At 42.5% G+C, this 20396-nt stretch overlaps 1 protein-coding gene across 2 annotated transcripts in view; it reads left to right on the top strand.

The window, feature by feature from the left end:
- Window positions 1-20396, top strand: part of LOC146818004 (uncharacterized) — a 279254-nt gene that overhangs the window by 56845 nt on the left and 202013 nt on the right. For both annotated transcript variants that reach the window (XM_085611482.1, XM_085611481.1), the window contains exons 2-4: window positions 6625-6751; window positions 14316-14423; window positions 17336-17449. In XM_085611482.1, the coding sequence (XP_085467608.1) occupies window positions 6625-6751; window positions 14316-14423; window positions 17336-17449 (349 nt within the window). The remainder of the gene's footprint in view (window positions 1-6624; window positions 6752-14315; window positions 14424-17335; window positions 17450-20396) is intronic.

A 20396-nucleotide genomic window follows, 5' to 3' on the forward strand; every position in this document is an offset into this window, starting at 1 on the left:
TTTGTCCTTACCCATGGTGGGTCAACGCGTCGCGCCCTCCGAGGCCGGGGCCGGGCGAGCACCGCTCCGCGTCCCGTGCAGTCCCAGAAGGAGGTCCCCGGGCAAGCCGCAGGGCCAGTCCAGCAGCTCGGAGCACCGCTACTGCCCCCGCTCCCGGGACGCAGAGGTCACAGGGCGCCCCCTTCCAGCCCACCGCAGGCCCGTGGGCCACCTCGCCAGGCAGGTGGGACGAGGGGCAATGGGCAGAGGGGCCCCCTCGGCAGCAGCCCTCCAGCAGTCAGCACCAGGCGGAACCAGTTCAGCGTCGCCCCCCCGTCAGGTCGCCGCCGCGGGCACCGGAGCGCGATGCGCGGGGGCCTTCCACAAGATCCGGGGGGGGGGGCCGAGCCTCCACGGGGGACCTCGCCAGCAGCAATCACCACCATACGCTCGCAGCAGGGGGGCCGGGGGGGGCAGAGGAAGGCAGTCCTCCGGAGGATGCACCGGTTCACAGGCCAGGGTGCGACAATATGGCGGGTGGCGGCAATCACTGATCCGGGCCCAGCCCCACGAGCTCCCACTACTACTCGGGCCGATCCGCCCGCCGATCAGGGCCCCGCGGCCGGGGAAGGTCCGGGGAGGCGCTGGGGGTCTGTCGCGCCCCCCCCCCACTCACCCGCGGTGTGTCACAGGCCGATATGCCTCTCCGCGGGCCTCTCCCGCCTCCGGACAGCCGCCAGTAGACAGAGGCCCGCGCCCCTCGTGTAGCGCCGCGGGCGCTCGTAGCAGGCGCCGCCGGCCGAGGAACCGGCCGAGTGCGCGCCCCCGCCGCGGTGACTCTTGCAGGCGGCAAAGCTCGGTCCCCAAGGCTCGGAGGCAGCCAAAAGTCGCAGCGAGGGTAGGGCTACAACTCCGCTGCAAGTGGCGGGAAGCGGATTGCAGCCAGGACGGCAGCAACGGAGGAAGATCGGATGTGAGGGGTCAGGTAGCACGGAGCTCTACCTCGGCGCGGCCATCTTGGCTAGCGCCACCTAGCGCTACTACACCATTCAGAATTTACACCACATCCCTTGACTTGAGGGCAACAGAGCACAGGTGTTGTCTTTCCCTGCTCTCACGTCACGGGAGAACGTGCACGTTGCAGGCACGTCAATCTGTCATTAAATACAGGCCCTTGTCTCCAGCCTCAGTACAGCATCGGACTGAGAACTGGAGAGACGTGCATCCACCAGATCGTGGTAAGCTCACATTTTAAAGTGCTTTTATCTTTTGATTAGCCCACCTCTAGAAGCTCTTCGCTTCTTAAAACCTTCCTTTTTAGGTCTCGGCTGCGAAGGCTGCGCTTGCGCAGTCTAGCTCCGAGATTTAATGACTTGGAGAAGAGGGGCTTGAACCCGCCCCTCTTCTCCCCTGTTCTCCATTGGCTGGCCTCTTGAATGCTGGCCAGCCATTGGAGAAGAGGTCAGTCATTCCGATTAGGCCCCTTCCTTTTCGGATCGGGGGGCGTGTTTTTTGCAAGAAGTCTCAAGGAGGAGATAACAGCAAAACACGCCCCCGAATCCGAAAACGACGCTGCCTTTCTCCGAGGCATTTCTGTTTTGCCTCGGAGAAAGGCTGTGGTGTTCCTGGCCCTCACCTCGCCCGCTTCCAACCCCTCGTTCGCTTCCGCACTTCCTCCGGGTCTCTGCGCCTTCGCCAGGACCTCACTCGCCCTTGCCACCAGAAGAGGCCCTTTATAGACGAAGCCAAGCGCCTGCGGGCCACGCACATGAAGGATTACCTGGACTACAAGTACAAGCCCCGGCGCAAGAGCAAGGCTGCCCTCAAGAAGGACTCGGCCAAGTACGCGCTGTCCTCCGGGGCCATGATGGGCCACGGGCCCGGGAGCAGCCCGCGCATGGAGCCCTACACCTGGGCACACAATGCCGCTTATGCCCCCATGCAGGGCGACTCAATGGCCTACCAGCAGCAGTACCACCACTACGACCTGGCCAGCCTGCAGTACCCCCCTGGCATGGGGCCGGGGCAGAACTACCTGAACGGAGGCGGAGCCTATAGGTGAGTGCGCCTTGAAGCCTGGGTCTGGGGTGGAGGTATGGCGTTGTAGGAAGAGGTGTTTACAAGTGAGTACACATTGCAGCTGGGGTGGCTTCACTGAGTCGCGGCACCTACAGGCGAGTGCGCCTTTAAGCCTGTACGCGGGGTGAAGGTATGACGTTGGATGTGCTTTCAAGTGCGTGTACCTTGCAGCCGGGGTAAAGAGGGGCTACAGGTGAGTGCACATTGAAGCCTGGGCTTGGGGTGGAGGAATCGCGTTCATGGAGGAGCCGTGTCTGCAGGTGAGTGCTACTCGAAGCCGGGGCTTAGGGTATGAAGGGGTGCTGTCCGAGGACTACTACTATGGTGCTCGAGTGCAGCAGGGCAGAAACTGGGGTAGGGCCCTCTTGTGGCAGCCCCTACACTCCCACCTCTCTACTCCTCCCCCCACCCCCTTTACTTCCTCATCTCCGTCCCCAGGGACCGGGCACGCAACACCAATTGGCTCGTGTGTGGCAGCCCGGGATGAGACAGCTTCCCAGTGCCCACACAGCCGCACCCGAGTACTTCACAGGTCTTTGAAAGACCATTTGCATGTTAATGAGGCCTCGCTGGTGTTTCACCCCTTCTAAGAGCCCCTGCAGCTCCACTCTGCCTATTGCTTAAAGATTCAGCCCAGCCTTCCCCCGCGAAACAAGCATTTACAATGCAACGGTCTCGGCATTGTTAAAGTTAGAGCTATTGGCATTGCTCATGACAATGCCGTTTCTTTAAATGTTTTAAAAACAAAAACATAAACAAAAATAATGTCATGAGCAATGCCAATAGCTCTAACTTTACCAATGCCGAGACCATTGCATTGTAAATGCTTGTTGCACCTATGTTGCAGTAAATCACCCGACTGGCTCATAAAGATTAACCCTTGGAAATTATTCCCAGACCTCCAAGATTCTTATATCTTTTGAGGTACGTTTCATTAACCTTGAAAAGCACTGTCTATGCCCGAATTTTCACTTTTAAATAGACTGACCTCCTCCTTAACCTCTGCTTCTGTAGTAATGATTAATTAGCTTTCGTTCTTTTATGGTTTGGCTAAATAAATGCCAGAAGTGTTTATCGCTGTGACTTGCTTTCATTTTAAGGCTTGCCTCAGGATTTTCAAAACGTTTAAATAACTTTGAATAGCATTGTCTATGCGCGGAGGTCTTCACCTCTAAATAGACTTAACCTTGGCATTTTCAGTAAATGATTAATTATATCTTTCCATTCCTTGTTGGTTTGGTTAAATAAATGCCAGAATTGTTTACCATTGTGACTTGCTTTCTTTTAAGGCTTGTCTCAATAAATACCATGTTTTACAGCTTCGTGATTAACTGTCACTTGAATCTTGTCTGCGCTTTATGCTATTACAACCTTGGGAGTTCTATAAACCATATTATCACCCCATAGGTCTAAATCGTTTTTTGCTGGACTAAGAAACCCAACGCACGCGCAGTGATTCATAACCCTCTGCGCAGGGTAAGCACCACTACCTAATAGAACATCTATTTATTTTCTGTTCTTTTAAACACACACCCTTAAATCCGCTTTTCATTTTACTCCATAGGCTACACACCTACCCCCCTGTCCCGAGGAAGACCCGCCGTGACTCGTATTAAATATTGCGCTTTACATAGGGTCGAAACATCGACGCATACTATGAGTCTACACAATGCTTCAGTTCAAAAATTAACTTATACATGATGATGAAGCATATGTGAGTGTGTTATTAAGTCACAGAATAAGTGCTAACTCAAATATGCGCGTAAATCGTCTGCCGTCAATTCTGTGTTGGGTGATACCACAGAGGAATAATGTGCGATGAACACAGCATGTATGCTGTTCCAAGTTACACCAATGCATCAGTTGGGTAACAAACTCTTAGCCTACACCCCTCCCCCCCTGGACTCTAAGGAGGCCCTCTACAATCATCTGGCCTCGCGCTGTTTTCAAACACCTTGCCCTTGCAAGGAAGCCAACGTGTTCTGTAGGCAGGGAGACATCACCGCGTATGAAAAAACATTTCAGATGTTGTTGATTCACAAAATTGGGGTTCCAGAAGTAAAAATGATTGGTGATATGGAGAGATCCCAGGGCACAGACATAGATTCATAAGCATACCAACGATAACAGCGAGCAAAAATGCTGCCGATGTGCTATTGGAAAGTCAATTCTCAGCGCACCAATGGATGTTGTTACTGGTATTTTATCTTTCAGATTTCTCAATTCCATAATAGTCCTAGTCTATATTTCAATCAATCAATCAACTTTACTCTGAGGCATAATATGCGGGGCAAGATTGCGTCCAAGTGAAACCACCGCTCTAACCTCTCCCGCAGCCAGTCCTCGAGTTACTAAACATGTGAGGATTTTCGGAGCAGGCGTTTTGGGTCACGGCTGCCTTAGCGGACCGGCGGCACTGGCTGATTGTTCGGAGGTCGACTCTTTTGCCTCCGGTCTCTCAGCAGGGGTGTCCTTTGACTGCAATGGCAGGGTGCGGTGGCATAGGTGCTAAACAATGGGCTGCCCTCCCGGCTCCTTCTTTATCAACGATAACTGACGAGCCTCCCCCACAGCTTGAGACAGCGACAGGGAGTTGGACCAGTGGCACGGCACGCTAAACATAAACAAAGCACGTCGTGATTTACATGAGTCCTATTGATTTGAAGACACAAACAGCACCCACTCGATTGTCCGGCTGCTTAGAAAGTGAAAGCGCGCACGACGCGCTAAACGTAAACAAAGCAGGTCGTGATTTACACGAGTCCTATTGCATTGAAGACACAAAAAGACACGAACAGGAGTGGGGGCGAGAAGTGAGACTGAGGGAGAGGCGGGTAGGGGGTTGGGGGAGACAGGGAAGAAAATAGTGTTAGGAGTAAAGGGCCCAGTAGCTGTGGAAGGATACAAATGATGACTGAGGAGGGACTAACAAGCCTCAAACCAATTGGAAGGCGGCATTTAAGACAAAAGCCAATGGGCAGAGAGTGGGTGGAGCTTCCACAAAGCTTCCACACTACAGTGTGTACTGCATGCCTCGCAAAGTGATGGCAGCTCATTCATGCTGCATCGCTAGGCGAGACCTAAAAGAAAATAGTGTTAGGAGTAAAGGGGCCAGTAGCCGTGAAAGGATACAAATGATGACTGAGGAGGGACTAACAAGCCTCAAACCAATCGGAAGGCAGCATTTAAGACAAAAGCCAATGGGCAGAGAGTGGGCGGAGCTTCCACAATGCTTCCACACTACAGTGTATACTGCATGCCTCGCAAAGCGATGGCAGCACATTCGTGCTGCATCGCTAGGCGAGACCTAAAAATTCTAGGATTGCTTAGGTGTATGCCTACAGATTGCCTTTTTCCTGTGCTTCACAAAACCTTTAATGCGTACACCATGGAAATATATGATTTATGTGAGTTTGTGTTGTAGAGATTCTGTATTGGTTGGGTTATGGACATAACAAAATTAAAATATATCTATATATTATTTTTATTTGTGGAAAGTATTTTCTCATTTATTGGCTTAGCATCTTCACAAAATGAGGTGTAGGGAGCCACTTTCCTGCACTTTCTTGAATACCCACAAGTTTCACCTGACTGGGTTTTTTATTAATGTTTATAGCATTTTTCTGATCTTTCTCTCGGAACAGCTATTTCATCATATCTAGGAGTCACTTAGAATTATCCATGTACCGTGTGAATTACAGTTTGTGAATAAGTATTGCGTGTGTGATTTGTGCTTTGACTCAACATTGACATGTTACTTACCTATAATCGTTAGTCTTGCGTTTGTGAGTTAACTTCATAATTCGAATTGTTTTGCAGCAAAAGTCTATCAAAATCTAGTTCTATCTGAGTGTCTGGAGAGTCCTAGTATTACTTCTTTATTGACTGTATTAATCTCTGTTAACGTAAAATTTAGAAAAGTCTTAAAATCCATCCTCTTTCTTTGGCTTTCCTACTGTAAGCAAGTCGTAACATTTCTAATCTTCTACATCTTGTTGTTGCTGTTTGGCATGATGTGTTATTTTTACTACCACATTTTGAATGTTTTATTTTTCACTTGTTCCTTTGATAAATGTGCCTTATAAAATGCAAGTGAATAAGCACCTGGTAGACCCCACTCACTTCTACGTGTGACAACTCATTCCAGCATATAAACAACTTGTTAGAAGTCATCAACTCAATGCAGATTGCACTGCACACAAAGCTGAGCTCCTCATCCTCCTGTCCTCTATCTTTTTGTGATTGATTGAATAAAATGGATAAACAAAATAAACTTTATCGAATTGATTTTTTGTTTGTTTATGTGGCCACGAGGAAAACACATGATGGCAATGAGTAAATATTGAATAGAACTGAAACTCATACATAGATGGACTATCCTTCTGCCGACCAATGCTTAGACACAGCTTGAATAAAACCCTTCAAGAGGCTTTAGCACAAATCACGACCTGCTTTAGTTCCCTTGTAGATCAAGGGCTTTCAAATTGTGAAGAATATTAAAGTTTGTACTAATATATTTCACCAGGTGGCGTTACTGAACATGTTGTGTACAAATTGCTGTTTCAGGGTCCAGTTACATTCTATGATGTTGCAGCTTGTTTCTCTGAAGAGGAGTGGAAGCTTTTACATGAATGGCAAAAGGAACTTTATCAGAACGTGATGAAGGAAATTCATCAAGCCCTGAGTGCCCTCGGTAAACCTGTCTTGTCTTTTAAAAAAAATATATAATTGTGTCACTTCCTGACTACTGTTTCAGAAGTAACAACATGTGATTTGATTTAATTTGTTTAATTTATCTTTAAAATGGGTAAGCTTGCACAATATTCATCAGACACAAATTAGTTGAGACTTTAAAAACTGTTTGAATTTCATTTGAAAATATATTAAAATAAAATTCTTATTTAAGACCAGAAACACATTAAACTTACATATCAGAGACTGCAGTAATACTAAACTAATGGGGACAAGTAAATATTATAATTCTCCTGGGTTGGTTGATTTTGTGCAGTTGGTTGTGTTGTAATACTACATTAAATATAGTGGAATGAGAATTCTGGTTTGCATGCCAAAGACAGATTAGGAAAATAGCGAGTTTACAGAACACAAACGCCCAGGTTCCTGGTGATTGCATAAGGTAAGAACATACTTTCCTTCCTTATACCTCACTTTCATTTGCTAATAATGTTGCCAAAAAAAAGCACTGGTCTCAAAATTTGTCAAGCTAAACACAGTAAGGATTGGTAAAGCTGTAAAAAAGTGGTGCAAAGAAGTGAAGTGCTATGATAAAATCATCACTCTATATCATTTCTTTTGAGAAAAGCTACCTATGCCAATTTGCACCCATTTCACAAATAAGACATGTACATTGAGTGTGTTACCATTTTATAAATTGTTTGATGCCAAACTCATAGAATCACATTCATATGTTAACAAAGAAGCAAAAGACACATATTTTTGTATTAATTAAATAAATTCCTTAAGAAGAAATCATAAGGATTAGGTTACCCTGTTGTTTCAGAACTGCATTACATTTTGGGGGCGAGTAAACACATTCTAGAAAGTTGTGCCCCTGAGTATAGCATTTCAAAGCCCTAAATTAACAGTGGCATTACAGTTATATACTGCTGCCTTGCAAAGTGGATGTCCGCTCTAGTTGTGTAATTTTATTTTTTTAAATAATGTTTTATTTAAAACATTTTAAAAGTCATATTTTTGTAATATTCATGTCTACCACAATCTCTTCTTATCCTACATAAATTGTAGGAGATTTTGGTAAACCATTTGTTTCTCTTAATGCAAGGTTAGTGCAGTATGTGTTAGGTTATTTTGCAATGAGATTAATATAGACAAACACAATAAATAATTTCAAATAGGCATGACGAAGATGCACTCGGAGGCTAGCCTGTGTCTTGACTTGGCACCGGTCTTGCTAGCACCTTTTATGGCAGGAGCCCTCCCTATTCTAATCTTAAGCTTCTTGGTTGGTCAGTCGCCATTTGATAGATCACATGTCCTGCCATTTTGTGACATCCTCTTCAATTAAGGACAATATACAAAGAAATCAAAGCCTCAGCGGTTGTGTGCCCTTTCTCCAGTTAAAATAAATTATTTTCTAATGGATACATCGTTCTGTAGATGCCTCGTCTTGGAAGCCTCCCTTAGTGTTGGAAGGGCCTGGATGATTTTAGCAGTGTTTCAAACTTGCAGTAAGATAATAATTCTCTCTATACCTTAAGTTGTAAGATGCTTTCCGAAGCCTCAGAGGTCTGTGTTTAATATTAGATGCTGCATAGGTTCTTTATCCTGTAGAACATCCCCAAGGCCAGAGCATATAAGACCTCTATAACCCAGGATATTGCCTCCTTTATAGTTAATTTATGTGGAACCTCAGGGATAGTTTTGCTGTTTGAACCCTTAGCACGCGAGACCCGTTTAACTTGATGGAGACTTATTTTTCCTGAGACTCTATAATGGCTTTGCTCACTAAGGGGTAGATTTTCATGAATTATGATCCTGTGATGTCTGTGTAACCAAAAGATTATTTAAGCTGTCTGAGACATGAACCTGGAATATCTCTGTGATCTCAGAAATAGCTCTTCTGACTTTGCCCTGAAACTATAAATTTAATATGCCTATAACAAGCCTGGACGTGCAAAATCAGTGTACTCTGTAGGACAGCTTTATTGTCAGATGCATGAGCGTATACAAATTTTGTATTCTGAGGAGAAGCTTAAGCCAATAAGATCCCTTTATCATGAAGAAGCTATCTGCACAGCCTTCTGCATATAGGAGCTGCATAAATTAAGTGTTATCTGTGATAGTAATTGTCTGTAACTTGAAGAATAGCTTTGATGCCTGAGTCTGTAAGGTAGCTTTACTGTCAGATGCCCAGAGCCTTCAAAATCTCTGTAACCTTGGTGAGAGACCTGATCTTCAAGTGATCTGTGTAAGTCTAGGGATTGCTATGCAGTCCAGCACCTGTATGTCAAATTCACCTTTTGGGATACCTTTGCTGTTTGAGGTCTGTGCAATATATGTAACATGAATGACAGTTCTGAGGCCTCAGCCTATAGGATCTCTGCAATCTGAGGGACAAATGCCAGAGCGTGTAACATATGTGCAATCAGAGGGATATCTTTGCTGTTTGAAGCAGGGGCCTGTGAGATCCATGTAGCCAGTTACATACTTTTTTCATCTCCAACCTTAGCATACCTTGACCCATACAACCTGAAGGGTAGACTTAGTGTCGGAAGCCTAAAGATCTGTTTAACTGTTATTTCATGTATTTATGTAATTGGTTATTCATAGATGAAATAGATCTCTCAACCATGCCCATTAAGCAACAGGTAAGGATTTCACTTTAAGGCCTTATAATCAGGTTATAGAAGTGTAACGTGCCCTGTATATTACGGCAATGTGATAAAGGAAAGGAATTTATTTCATAAGTCGTTTCAACATTGTGGCATCAGAAAGTTAGTGAACAGACAAAACAATCAGTTTCTGATTATTAAAGTGTTAAGATATATTGTCAGGAGGATAAAACCAGGCCACGTTTTCCCTCGACCCTATTACAGAATATAGACTGCCAATATAGGGTGCCAGATGTTGAGTTTTTGCTAGCGCAGACCATCCACAATGCGTTACCTTCCTGTGCAGGATTCCAGAGCAGAGGTCTTACAAAATACCTTCTTTACTCCCTTATCAATGAAATGTCTTTTGTCTATGCCTTCCTCTGATTCCACCAGAATAATACATAAATTCAGGAAATATCAGGATGATTTAGAGCACCACTATGTGTCCTCATTAGTGGAGGTACTCTGATTATTAGGCAAATTACCCTGGTTGCTGCAATGCACATATAATCTGCTTTGTGGTATCCAGGACAAGCTGTTGTCTTGCATCCTAATATTACTGGACTATACACGCGAAACCTAAGATCCTCAAGTATGGACATGCAAATCTTTCTCCAGATTCTAGTGTCCATTTCTACCACTCAGTCCATAATATTGTGTTCTAATCCTACATCACTAGACAATTCATTCTTGCATGCACTGGAATTTAAGAGAAATGAAAGCTTTAGATAAACAGAATTAAAGAGTATTAGAACAGTTATTTGCGTTCTTTGTCACACCAAGCAAAGAGGGACTTGTGTCTACACCATCGCCAGCCAGATAGAGTTTGGCGTGCGTTGGCACTTTCAGAATGCTATGACTCCACTCCTGGAAAACTAGGAGCTCACTTTACTAAGAGAAAAGGTGCTACTGCAGCTTTGTTATCAAAAATCCCACTTCTATAAATGTTAAGTTGCAACCTGGAATTTTGCCAGATCCTTTCTCAAGGTACTGCATAGACTTTGATGCCAAAGCCAAATCTCAAGTAAGACTAGCTGCCCTCAAGAATCCCTTCGATTTATTCATACATTGTTTCACTTTGTCTCATCGCTTCATTGGTGAATCTGCATGCTAATTTCGCCATTTTTTATTTAGTAAAAAAGGATTGCATTTGAACTTGCTTTGCATAATATGTATAAAAATGTCACCAGGTCGCAGTCAAAAAGAGGATTCCATTTTGCTACAATTAAAGCAGATAGTGGCATGAATTGCTCTTGTATGCTTAGAAATATCAGTGTATATCAATGTATTCTAATTTATCCTTCTGATTGCCAAAGTTAGATCTATTTATAAGACCCCATCCGTTATTTATTTTCAATCCTTCCTTGAAATGCCATAGGTGAATATTTCTATAAATAAATGTGAATTGGATATTGCCCACCATTTATGTTAAGCCAGAGATTCTTCTTCCTGCCACAGTTTGAAAATAACCAATGCTGCACTTAAGGTCATTTCAACAATTTTTTCATACTTTATGAAATACTATTATTGGTGTCAAAATAAGACCAAAATATTGTTTTTCATGTATTCAATAAAAAGGAAATAAAACAAGACAGAGTAGGTAACGTTAAATACTTCTCAATAATTCTGAATGTTTGCTTTCAGATTAAATGCCTTCAGCAGATGATGGCCTGACACATTGCTTAAGTGTGAGTAGAGGTGCCTTCTTCCTACAAGCAAAAATAATACAGTCTATTTCTGGCCAAAACTTAGTCCTGGTATTAGTATTAGCAAAAACGTCTATTGTAAAGACTATAAAATCAATTACATTTGTTCAATTTTTTTCAATTCAATATCTTTATTACGGTTCACATAAAACCATAAGAGATGCATCCTAAAAAGATTTCTATACAATTGTTTAAGTATGAATATACAAGTATAGCAGCTTCGCCTATATTTAGTGATATTTCATTGTGTTAAGGGCTATTGTTCAAGAATATAAATTCCATTTCCTAGCCACAAAAGTAACAATATAAAATATATAAATAATTAAAACTAGGCATAGAAAAATTTCTAAAATTCATTTACATAATCAATTACAGATTAGTGACCAATACTCCATGTGGGCTCAAAATCCATTATAACTCTAGATGATATTCTCACATGATTAACACAGATTACAATGCTTTAAAATAAGACAGGTGCTTGAATTTCCTTATAGCACCATTAAACCTAAAGTGCATGTGCATAAAATAATGAAGTCATTAGCTTAAGAGTACATATTCTTAAATTATTAGGCCTTACAATTTTAACCCTGCTTTTGCCCTTATAAGACTTACATTGAACAAGAATCTGCTCACACTAAAAACTATTTTTTGTGAAGTATCGGTTTTCAATATTCGTCCTGCCTCTAGGTACTGACTGTCTAGTATTCATGTTACGACAAATGGATTTGATCCATTTGTTCCACGGTTTGGCATACGCCGGGCAGGAGAATAGTATGTGAAGATCATTTTCCTTGGACATATTTTGGCTTAGTTCACAACATTCATTACTGTTTCCATCTTGATTTGTAGCCCAGTTTAGCATATTTGTATTAGTTCGTAGCACTCCATATCTAAACTTCATATTTAAGGATTTGGCCAGTTGTGGACAAACTTCATCTAAAAAAGACTCAAAGCTGGCTACCTCTTTGAACAGAAGAAACTTGATTGTTAGTGAACCATTGTCCCTGGCATAAACTACTTTGTTTTGAATGTAAGCCCAAAATGTTGTTTTTAGCAGTGCCCTAGATAATGGTGTTAAATGTGTCGGATACTCCCAAAAATGGTACAGGCCCAGTTTCTCGAACCAAGAAGAGACGCGTTTAAGCCACAAAATATTCTTGCTCTGGTCAAAACTTGGAATCTCCTCTAGACCTTCCTTGTAATATGTCAATTCTGAGGTCCACCACAGCTGAACCCAATATACTAAAGGTCTTAATATTGCATAATGGTCTGTTCGTTTAATATTTAGATCCATAACCATCGGAATTAGGGGTGTTTGTACAGGCAGGCTTAGCAATCTTCTAAAAAATGTATTCTCTTCTGGTCCAAAACTCATTTTGCAACTAGGCCCCCATATTTCTGCCCCATAAAGAGAAGCTGATTGAGCTCTGTGTTTAAAGATCTCTAGGGCGGGAGTCACCGCCTTTGAGATACTACTTCCATGTTTCTTTATTATGGGCAATGTATTCTGAAGCAGAGTGATCTTATTTTTTTCTAGCTGAGGCTTCCAAGACAACTTTGTGTCCAAAGTTATAACCAGATAGTTAAAAGATTGGACATATTCTAGTTTTTGATTGTTAATTACTAGATTCTTTCTAAAAGACTTATAAGGGTTTATTGCCATGTATTTCGTTTTACTGGCATTTATTTCAAGGCCCTTAGTTTTACAATATGTATTAAAAGAATCCAATAAGCGTTGTAGACCTTTGGGGGTTTGTGATATTAATATTGTGTCGTCAGCAAATAAGAGTGCTGGCACCAGGTCCCAGCAGATACATCGGCTAGAATATAGGCAAATGATTAAAATAATAATGCAATTATGTAAATTTACAGTTACATTTTAAGCAGCCGTGATTTTGAACTATGTCACGTGTTTCATTTGGGCCTCTATATATGAAACTCTTCTAACTTGTAGGCTCCTCTCAAGTGTTGTTTGATCCAAATTTAACAGAGTGCTGGTCTGTATATTATGCTTCCTACTACTGCCGGGCTTTTGAGGGCAAGGTGTTCTATGATATACAGGCCCCAAATGCAAATCGCTGCCTTTATTCCTTGCAAGGTTGGTAAACTGAGTAAAATTAAATTATATAATAGTAATGGCTAATGACTGTTACTTACAGCACTTAGAAATTGCAAGCCAATGATACTAATGCCTAAAAATCAAGGTGTTTCATTAGTATGTATAAGCATAACTAAACTCTTTATTTGGCTGTTTGTCAAATGTAGGTTCTAGTTCTCATTTCTAAGTGTTTTCTTCCAGGCCTGAAGATTAGTGGGCCTGTTTTTGGTCGCTCTCTTCTGAGAAGTTGGGTTGCTTTTTCAAGATCTACCCTCCCTTAGGCTGGCTCTTCCTTAAGTAACACCCCCCTCTACTGGAGTCTTCATTCTTGCCAGTGTTTCTTCCATGGGTGTATCTTGTAACTTCTCATGTAACTTCCCTGTAGTAAGACTACCATTCACCTCATTCTCTGACTTGGTGGACTGTGGTCAGACGTTTTCCATTGCACGTATTAGATCTTTCTCGACTGACAAGCTAGGAACTCAAAGAACCCAAATATTTGCAGCTCTTCCCAAATTATTTAAACTTCTCACCCTGCTTTCAGAGTATTTAATGGTGTATTGCTTCTCTTGTTACTGCTGTGCCTCATCTAGGGCGTTTTGTGGTTGTAAGAGGATTTAGAGCTATTCTAGAAAGATAAACGTGTCAAAACTGAACTTGGGCCCGGTCGTATTTTCCTGTGGTCATTTGGTACAAATAGCAGTGCAGTTTTGTCTGACGCTGGTGAAAATTTGCTCTGCACCTGTCCTGTCTAATTTACGCTAAGTGCATCACACCTATAGCTTTGGCCTTACAATTATGTTGATCAACATTGGTTCATCTCTACCTTTCAGGTCCAGCATACATTGCTCTATGTGGTTTCTTTATCCTATGCACATACAGCACTCCATAGGTGCTATTAACACTCTCCTCTCCTATCCAAATGTTGTCACTAATTAAAAAATTTAGTGATTTAACCCATTATTTTTTGATCTGAGAGCAAGTTCAGTACTGCCATACCACATTTTATCTCATGAGTCATGACAGTACATTTGGAACTTCTTGTCATTCTGTCAGTAGCTGCAGAATAATTTATAAATGTCTGTTTCCTTTTCATAACAGGTCCGCTTATTGCTGACTCAGTCTTTTCGCTGAAAGCTAAAGAAAAGGACAGTCTTCCTCCAATGGGCCACGAGGCACCCAAGAGAAGACGTATTTCTCACTCCAAATGTAAGTGTGGTTTGCAGAAGAGCTTACAAGGGCTTGCACAGACTAGAGCATGTACGGACCCTCATCCTCCGACACACAGACTTTTAAACACATTACTACTGAAACTGACAGCATGCACATCAGTTGCCCCAAGAAAAGTAATGTTAAGTGTGGTCCCCTCATATCATACAGACTATAATTTCCACTTTGTCTTAAATTACGCATATGTGAGGTGGGGTTGGGGGGTGGGGGGAGGGTCACAGTAGTTAGAATAGGTACACCAGACATTCCCTTAGCTTTCTGTTAAAACAAGGGGAAAATATTGGGGCAACAGGGGAGAAATGTTTTAGTTGAGATCCGCTTTAGCATCCGTGTGGTTATGATAAGGTGCATCACATCATAAAGTGCCCTCCATAGTTGCAAATCCCAATTTATCATGTAGTTTATATGACAAATATGTAGAATATCTCCTCTAGTTTGCTTCAGTAATGAAATTGTTAGTGTGAAGGACGGGGGAAGAACACTGCTCTACACTTTTCTTTACCTCTTCTATCAGATAAAGGTCATAAATGGGAGAGGAGTATTTTTTAAAATATTTTAAATAAGTTTTAGAGTCCTTGCCTTATAGTGTTTAGTGTCTGATGTAACTGGCAAATGCTTCAATGTCTTGAAAGGTTTTGCAGGTAAATCACACAACAAACATAAATATATTAAGAGCCTTTCTTCTAGATTTCCATGGGAAAGCATACAAATTGATTTGCACTGCAGGGCAGTGTACGAGTTTGCTGCATGGACAGGGGGTTAACTGATGTCAGTGAATATGAAAAATAATTTTAATTCTTATTCAAAGAATGAACTAGTTGACGATCTGAGGCTTTGCGTCTTTGGTTTTGTATATCACTAATGATTTGAATAACCTACTCATCTCTAAGAGGTTTTGTCAATAAACACTACAGCCACTTGCATCAGTGATGACAATCCTTCACACATCATAAAGGAAACAAGTGTGGCCTGGTTACAGGTGGCGGTCGCTAGCTGAAGTTTGAAGTTTAGTCAATTAAATGTAATGTTTACGTAGGATGACAATTACAGCCTCTTTCGTCGTGGGCCACTTGCCTTCCATCAAAATCTTAAATCATGGACAGTGAAATGGAAGCAACTTCTTTAGCAGGGGCTGCTCCTCCATTATAGCGAAGGAGCGTCGCCCCACTGAAATGCCCCCAGAGATGGAAAAATAAAATGGTAATGAAGGTAATTTGTTACCATTTTATTTTTCGTCACCCCGTCCCGAACAGAGTGTCAAGATGGGGGTGGAGCCCCTGCTGAATGGCTCCAGCAGCAGGGAGGAGGGTGGGCTGCCTTTGAACTTGTTTAAAGTGTGCATCTCTCTTTGGCCGGTCATCTTGAGACAACCAGCCACACATGCTCACTTTACACCTCTCTAACCCAGCTGTCTTAAGATTGCAAAAGCCTCCAGTGCTCTTGTGAGCGCTGATAGAGGCCGCTTCCACCAATCCTGGCGCTGCTCTGATGCTGTGAGAGCTGCACCAGGATTGGTTAAGAGAGTTAGATGGGGCCCAGGAGTTACAAGGGAAGTAGGTGGAGTGAGGGGCACTGGAGGTGAATACGTCCTCCTCAAAAGACTCGTTCAAAAACACTAGGATCCACCTTCAAACGGGTGTCTTTCTAAAAAGGTCTCACAGGTTAATGTGTCTTTCCTACATTGGTTGAAAGCACACAGTTTTTGCTTAAATACCGCTCACACAACAAACGGGCCTTTGGTGTCATGCTTCATCATAGGGGACTTCTTGCCCCGCTGCAGAGCCGCAGGGAGGCGTTACTTCAGCGAGGCAGTGTCTAGCAGTCAAATGATAGGATAGACACCCTTCCCACCCGTTCAGAGGCTCATGGGGCATTGTCTCCTACTAAACTAAATTATCATAGGGAATACCTAATGGGTATTGTATGTTGTGCATGATTCTTTGCCTCTTTTACACAATAATAACACTTGTATTTATTTCACTGGACATTTACCCTGACCTTATCGACATTGTCTTGATAGAGTAGTGAGAACTCAAGGGATCAGCTTTCTGTCCTGAAGAAGAAGCCTTGCGTCTCGAAACATGTTGACACAGACAAGAGTGTCCGCACATTAACACGGGGTACCTCCGACACACTTCTTTTAATAGTGTAAGAGAAACGCAAGACAGATAACGATCACAAAAAAGAGAAATTTGAAACAATTATACAAATGAGCCAAGATGGAGACCTGGTTGTAAAGAGAGAGAACATGATGGTACAATGGAAAAAATAGATAGGACGTAAAAGACACACAATCATAAGATATAACAACAACATTGAGGAATAAGAAAGAAGCAAATGGAAACGGAAGTGCAAATATGGCAATAGAAATAAATGTTGGAACATAAAATATACCTGTAAGATACTTGAACAAACATTCAGTGGTTCTTGTTTCATGCTGGCCTCCATGCTTGAAACTGAAACATTTCCAGGTTGAACTTTCTATTCCCACTTTCTGCTATGTGAACATGTCAGTTTTGAATTATTACACTTATTAGAAAGCTCGAAGTAAATGCAGCTCACTGCAGAATTCCAGGCACACAGGGGATGTGTTGGGCTTCTGCCCATGGGCCCTATGTTAATGTTTGGCTTGTTGGCATTAGGAGAGAAGTCTGATAGCTTAACATATACTTTAACAGATAAAAGGTGGTTCTTTGTGCCTCAAAGTGCGTTATTTTCCACAAGATTTTTAACCTGCCAACAGTGTTTGAATAATTGAAAAACAAAATCTATTGAAGATAATCACACAGAAATGAGTGCAACAATACATCATAAATGAATATGATGTTACAGAGTTAATTTGCTATCAATGTAAAGTGTGTTAACCTTGGTTTTTTGTCCTTACATTACAGGTGAACCGATTGGCAATCCCAGTGTACCATATGAGATGAACATAAAAGAAAACATTGATCTAAAATGCCCTGAAGAGGCAGAAGTTCAGCAAAAGAATGATCGTCTCCACAAAGGTGAAGAAGAAAGAAACCTAGGATTCTTTTTTCCTGACATTTATGTAATGATTTTGTCCAAGCATTTTGCGATGAAATATATGGTGAAAAAAAAGTATAACAACAATGATCACAGCATACACAAGCTAGAGTCAGATTACAAATACCAAAAATAACAGCTCATCTTCTGTCTCTTTTTAATCAAAGTTAGAGATGTTACAAATACACAACAAAACGCAAACTCAATAGTTTGAGTGCCATCGGATAAAAAATGAGTGAAATCTATAAGCAATACAACAACAGAATTAACCAAAAGGCTCAAAGAATCAGAATAGTGCCTGTATGAGTGACTGAGAAACACAGCAAAGTATTATTTAACATTAATAGCCAGTAGCAAAAGAGGATTGACAAGAAAATGTAACGAAATAGGGCAAAGTTAATTATGGGTGTTGAACTGTTCATTGGGACAAGTTGTAAGAGAGAAACAAGTATTTGCAATGCAATAGGTCTTGCATTACTGAATGTTTGAGCTATTGGCATTGCTGATAATAATACAACGGCAATAACTCAAACTTTCAGTAATGCAAGACCTACGGCATTGCAAATGTTTTTATGTATTTATTTATTTTTTAAGCAATTGCGGCACCCGCGCTTTAGCTAAAGTGCAGGTTCAACGATTGTAAAGAAATAGAAAAAAAGGCGTGCAGCCACTTTTTTCTACTTATTTACTTTTGTTACAATGGCGGCACCTGCGTTTTAGCTTTAAACATCTTAAGCTAAAGCGCGGGTGCTGAGATTGCTTCAAAAGTAAAGAAAGAAAAAAGGGCATGCGGACGCATGTTTATTTCTATTTCTTTACTTTTGAAGAAATCGCGTCTCCCGCGCTTTAGCTTAAGATGTTTCAAGGTAAAGCGTGGATGCCGCGATTGTAACAAAAGTAAAGAAATAGGAAAAAAAAGTTGTGCTGATTTGCATATGGCTGGGTCTGAACTGGGTTGGCGAAGTGAGCTAAAGAACGATGATGGATTCAACCCAGATCTGTGACTGGGGGTGAGTGTCTGAAAAGTTTCAGCGCTCCGTCCATCATCTGTTTGTGTGAATGTAGCATGCCTCAAAGAGACAGCGCAAGCTCTGCGTAGGCGAGACCTAAAAAGCGTAAAAATCTTTTCAGGACACTGAAAAACAGAAAAATATGAAGAATACCATTCACAAGCAGTTGTGGAAATGCCAAAAGAAAACAATGTAGAAAACAAAGTGAGATAATCCTCAAGTAAAAAGCTGTTTATTAATCGGGTAGTATTAACTTGAAAAGAAGAAAGTGTTTGGTACCATGCTTGCTATACAAAATTAAAACTGGCCGCAGATCAGATTTCATAGAACGACCGGGACAAGACCAGACAGAGCTGGAGACAAAGATGACATGTAGAAATAAGGAGCTGCACAATTCCTTTCAGGTTCTTGGGAAGGAGATGACGTTGGGATATGGGAGAAGACTTAAGAGTTATATGCATGGATCTAAGGAAGGTTTTCTTAGATGAAGTTGCTGATTTAAAAGTGGAATAAAAGAGTCTATCGAGATCAGCTCTTTGTTCCATTGCTCAACCTAGCTCCACAAATCATTGTAATGAATTTCATTGTATAATCATGCAAAATACTTTCAAATTCACCACATGTTTCACCCAGACATAGTCTTGATTACAAATAAAATGTTTATTAACCCTTTCGCTGCGGCGGGAATTCCGCCGCAGTGCTGGGGGGTGCGGGGGGGCAGCGCGGTGGCGCTGTGCTCATGACGGAGCCGCTTCGTCATGAGCCACGGTTGAGCTATGCTCATGACGGAACGGTTCCGTCATGACTCCGCCCATTTGCGTTGTCCCCCCGCACAGGCAGGGAAACAGCGCCGCATAAGCGGAGCGGCCGCCAACGGCCGTGACATGACGGAACCGTTCCGTCATGAGCACAGCGCAACCGTGGCTCATGACGGAGCGGCTCCGTCATGAGCGGGGAAGGGGTTAATCCTTTCTGGCTTTCATTATAGTAAATGATAACAGTTCCTTGTAGTCTGCACATTACATTTTGGTCAGTGCCGCTTGGTTTCATTCTGTTTTGTCGACTAATTTGATTCAGCTCGGTTCACTTTAAGCATTTTGCCCAAATCTTTTTGTGTTTGTGATACTTGACGGTTACTGGTTGTTGGGACTGGCAGTCTTTTGAATGGCTCTGGAGAGTGTGCTTCCCTGCCCTATTTTGATCTCCTGGCACGTCGCTAGAAAGTATTGTAGGTTTTCTTTATCTCTACTTCAGCGAATATGAAAATTACGCTTGTCTTTTGAGGGCCTTCCTCTTTATATGGATTGAGACTGTAGAATCCCGTGCTGCCTTAGTGTCACAGGAACCCGGGCTATACATTGTTGGTAACAATTGGATCACTAGACTTCTAACTCGGTGTAGACTGATACCAGCAAAAAAGTCCAGTAGGTATCCATTAGCTACATGTAAAATTGCAGATAACTTTGAAAAGGAATCTGAAATGCAGGACCGTCTGTAGAATAATGAAAGCAAATGTGTTCTGGCAAGGGGTGGAGGGTCCTGAGGTCTAAGGACAGGTAACACTTAGTTATCCGCATAGGAAAATGCTTGGAGGGAGAGGCCATTGCAGCGAAGAGTGAGGAGGAGGTGGAAAACCTACTGGAAAGAACTAATGTCACAGACCTTCAAAGTCCTTTAGTGCAGGCTTCCCGTATAACTTCACCTAGGATTTCCCCTAGGCCTCTCCCTAGATTTTGAACACCCCCTATCTCTAGAGTTACCTTTTCCCCTGCCCCAGGATTCATCTCCTTTGGAGGGACTGACCTAGCAGATGCCCTGAAACTCCAGCGGAAACCACATGATTTAGTAGAGGAGAAGACAAGGGTAGGCCTTTTAATTTAATCTTGGTTTTGCCTGGATGTGTATAATTATAATAAAT

The sequence above is a fragment of the Triturus cristatus genome, chromosome 6, assembly GCF_964204655.1.
Source record: "Triturus cristatus chromosome 6, aTriCri1.1, whole genome shotgun sequence".
Taxonomy (NCBI): Eukaryota; Metazoa; Chordata; class Amphibia; order Caudata; family Salamandridae; genus Triturus; species Triturus cristatus.